Source organism: Erythranthe guttata, chromosome 4 (assembly GCF_056151865.1).
Source record: "Erythranthe guttata isolate IM_541 chromosome 4, IM_541, whole genome shotgun sequence".
Taxonomy (NCBI): domain Eukaryota; kingdom Viridiplantae; phylum Streptophyta; class Magnoliopsida; order Lamiales; family Phrymaceae; genus Erythranthe; species Erythranthe guttata.
In genome coordinates, this window is record NC_142536.1 from 20,094,022 (window position 1) to 20,098,024 (window position 4,003).

Genomic DNA, 4,003 nt, shown 5'->3' on the forward strand with positions numbered 1-4,003 from the left:
CCCCAAGAAATTTGTCGACAATAAGTCAAAGATTTGTTCTAAAATTATTTTTTATTTTGACTTTTCTTCTTAACGACTTCTTCTAACTTTTTAATTCATCAAGAACCGGATAATTTCTCTAGGTTTGAATAATAAAAAATGAATAAAATGGGATAATTGTATATATAACAATTCGACTAATTAAACAATAAATGTAGTGTAGTTGAGTTTGTTTAGGCTGAATTGGTGTTAACTAATTGAGTTCAAGTTTAATTTACAAGTCTTGGACCAATAATGAAGTAACAATATTATTCGGTCTTTTAAGAGATCTTTTCATCAATATATTATGAATCTATAATCTTCGAAATAAATTCGTTACTGATTTTAGACTTATTTATCGTCCTTACGATTCTATGAATCTCCACGACGTTCTTATTTTTGTCTTAATCTTATGCGCAAATTACGGTCCCCCCTTACGGCAATGTCAAATTAACAAAAAACTTTTTTGTTTGAGTATTTACAACCACCCTTTAGCATGTGTATTGTCTTGCACGTTCACTCTTACAATGTTGAATTTACCTTCTAATGATGGGTTTTTCGTAATAAAATACATGATTGAGTAATAGTCGTAATTACTCAAACATAATGATTTTTTTCATAATTTAACATTACCTCGGAGGTGACTGTAATTTACTTAGTCGGAAGATATCACATGAATTATTCAACCTGCACACCAATTTTAACGAACACAATTTATTTAAAAACTCCTCCAAATTTCCCCCAATATTCACATTTAATGAGTTTGATTTAGTAAATTCAGAATGTATCCACTCAAGTATGTATATATTGTGACTGCGTCCAAATTTAAGTAAAAGTGATTTACAGGAAGAAGCCTAAATAGTAAATACTAGAATTAAATAAGAAATTAAATATTATATATATATATATATGGTGCGTTGGATGTTGATTGCTGTAGTATTTATGAGTGCATTGAATTGTTACAACCTTAGAAACTCTGTGGCCACAGCTTTTCCATTGTATTAGCTGGTTTCCACACAGTGACACACACACACATACAATATATATATACGTGTATATGTATATATATATATTTATATATATATCAGGAGCCTTTCTGTATGTAACTGTGATTGTGAAGGTTCAATGATGGAGTATAATTTTTAGTTTATTGAAAAGAAAATTAAATTGAGTAATTACAAAAAGGAAAAAGAAAAAAAATTGAATTAGATGAAGATTTTAAGGTTTGATGCGTGTGTGTTTGTGTGTGTATGTATATGTATATGTATATAATATACCCACCGATCACGATCTTCCAACTGTAATTTGTAGGAAAAGCATATGGTGTTGTCTTTTGCTAATTTAATGCGGGACAAGGAAAAGTTGTATAATATAATCTCGATAAATTTACTAGTTCGATAATTTAATATTTCGTTAAACTAATAGAATTCTCTATTAATTTATAGATGCTTAATTTATATGATAAAATTTGTTTTGTTTCTCAAAGAAAGAAACGAAATTTCTGATTTTTTTTAATTCAATTACAAAAATTACAATTGGGAATAAGTTTTTTTTGAAATATAGTATTTATTATAATTCAGTGGGTCGACGTCACTATTTAATATACATCACATTCAAAATTTTAGGTCGTTCACATGTCAATGCCAAACATAATCATGCAAATGCTGCCACAAAATAGCTAACTTATATATTTAACTTGAACAAATAAATTAAAAAATGATAAATAAATTAATAAATTTATCATTTTATTTATTTATGCAGTTACTTTAATAATTATATCATTTAGTTACAAGTATATGATTAAATTAAAAAATAAAAAAATTGTCATTTTGGATTACTTGTGTGGGATGATTATTCACCCACGCGTCTTTATTTCTATTATCTTCATTATCTTTGGCATCTTCTTCCCCAACATTGAACACCTTCTGGACATATTTCTCCACGTCAATTTCCTTATTTACCTCCATGCCCTCAACGTCCGTCAGTTCTGGAATAAACGGCGGCCTGGGCATTTCCGTAATTCTTTCCCAGTCAACGCCGCTAAAAAAGTCGTGGCCCTTGATTTCACGAACGGAAATCCTCTTCACCGGATCTTTCTCGAGTAACTTTCCAATCAAGTCCCTTAACGGCGTCAATCCCCCCGTCAGATTCGGGGCTTTCGTAATAATCCGGTAGAAAGTCTCCTTCCGGTTGACTCCCCGGAACGGCGTCGTTCCGTAGAGCATCTCGTACAGCATGACGCCCAAGCACCACCAGTCGACGGAGAAATCGTGGCCGTCGCCCAGAATGATCTCCGGCGCCACGTACTCCTCCGTGCCGACAAACGAGTTCGATTTCTCCACTGAGTCCGCTTCCGAACTCACTGATTCCGATTCGAGTTCCTCGCGCTGAACCGAGTCGTCGGGCGAAATCCCCGAGTCACGGCGATTGAAGAAAAAACCGAATCTCTTCTTCTTCTTCGGCTTGATTTCCGGCTTCGATTCGGAGGAGACTGAACGATTTTCAGGTGATTTAGCGGCGAGTTTTGTTGAGAGATCGAAATCTACCAGCATTAAATGACCGTTTTCCTGAACCATCACATTTTCCGGCTTTAAATCTCTGTAAACGATGCCGGAATTATGTAGATATTCCAAAGCCAGCACCAATTCTGCAGCGTAAAATCTGGAAAGCAAAATCGCACAAATATTAATTGCCTAATTTATTTATTTTCAATCGAACACTTGAAATTATATAAAATCAATCGGAAACCTAATTTTACCTAATGATATCATCGGAGAACATTTTCTCGGTCTGCTTTTTCCTCAAATAATTCAGATCACGGCCGGAGCAGTAATCCATGGCGTAACCGACGATTTTATCAGTGATCAAAACTCCATGAAGCTCCGGCAGAAGCGGATGGTGTAAGGAGGCGAGCACTTCTCTCTCGAAGCAAATTCTCCGGTACTCATCGCCATGGCTGTTGCCGCTGGTGACCTTCTTCTTCTTCGCCTTCTCAATTGAAGATCGTAATATTGCTTTAAGCGCAAGCAATTCTCCAGTTTCAGTTCTGACGAGAAACACCACTCCCTTGGCGCCGCGGCCGAGCGCCGATAACACCTTCAGATTCTTCAAATCCAGAGAAAGCGCTTCGCCTTGATCCTGGCGGCGGCGCTGGTGGTGGTGGTGTCCTCCGTCGTGCATGTCGGAGATTTGCTTCCGGCCACACAACAGCCGCCTGAATTGAAGACGTAGTAATTGCGTTATACAACAGAATTAAATTGAGTGATCAATTGCTGGTGAGGGAATTCTGGTTTTGGTTTTCGCAGAGTAAATTGTGAATAAACGGTGGAAGATTTTCAGGTTGATTTTGTTACAGAATATGTAAATGACACGCTTTATATACGATTTCGGAACAGTGGTGTTTGGGGTGGGGGTGGGGTGGTTGGAGTGGGGGTGGGTCAAAATTGTCTTGGTTGAGAGGAATTTGTAGTGGGAAAGAGGAAATGAAAAGATGCTAAAAGTATATGCTTACGATACGACGCCGTTAGCAAGCATGGCCACAATTCTTAATTTCCTTGTTTTTTTCTTGATGAATCTTTGAAATAATAATAAGGGTAAATTACAACCACCCCTGAGGTATGGTCAAATTATGAAAATTCCCCTATTATTTGGATAATTACAACCACTCCTCAACTCCTCAAATTTAGTGGAATCTTCGAGATTATATGGATTATTATCACTTTTGTACATGTTTTATCTCATTCGAACTCTACATTTTGAAGCAAGATTATTATAATATGTATGTTTTGGCTTGTATATATCAGATTGTAGTTCATCGAAAACTGTATTTTTACACAAAACGAGTACAAATTTTACGAAATCTAGATGATTATGTTGAATTTGACACCAGAAGGGTGGGGTGTAAGAAAAAATCATAGTTGAAGGGGAAGATGTCATTATCCAAACCAGAGGGATTTTTTGTAAATTGATCATACATGGAGGTGTT

At 35.7% G+C, this 4,003-nt stretch overlaps 1 protein-coding gene across 1 annotated transcript; it reads right to left on the reverse strand.

The window, feature by feature from the left end:
- Positions 1-1,746: 1,746 nt before the first annotated feature.
- On the reverse strand, positions 1,747-3,488 carry LOC105955909 (serine/threonine-protein kinase OXI1). The gene is made up of 2 exons (XM_012979715.2): positions 2,777-3,488; positions 1,747-2,679 (listed from the first exon to the last, which is right to left on the reverse strand). The coding sequence occupies exons 1-2, from the start codon at positions 3,196-3,198 to the stop codon at positions 1,824-1,826; spliced, it is 1,278 nt and encodes a 425-aa protein (XP_012835169.2). The 5' UTR covers positions 3,199-3,488; the 3' UTR covers positions 1,747-1,823.
- Positions 3,489-4,003: the final 515 nt, after the last annotated feature.

Excerpts from the sequence above, each read along its gene's own strand:
- LOC105955909 (XM_012979715.2), bottom strand. The coding sequence starts at position 3,198 with ATGCACGACGGAGGACACCACCACCACCAGCGCCGCCGCCAGGATCAA. Across the intron at positions 2,680-2,776 it reads TTCTCCGATGATATCATTAG|ATTTTACGCTGCAGAATTGG; the intron begins GTAAAATTAGGT and ends TTTGCTTTCCAG.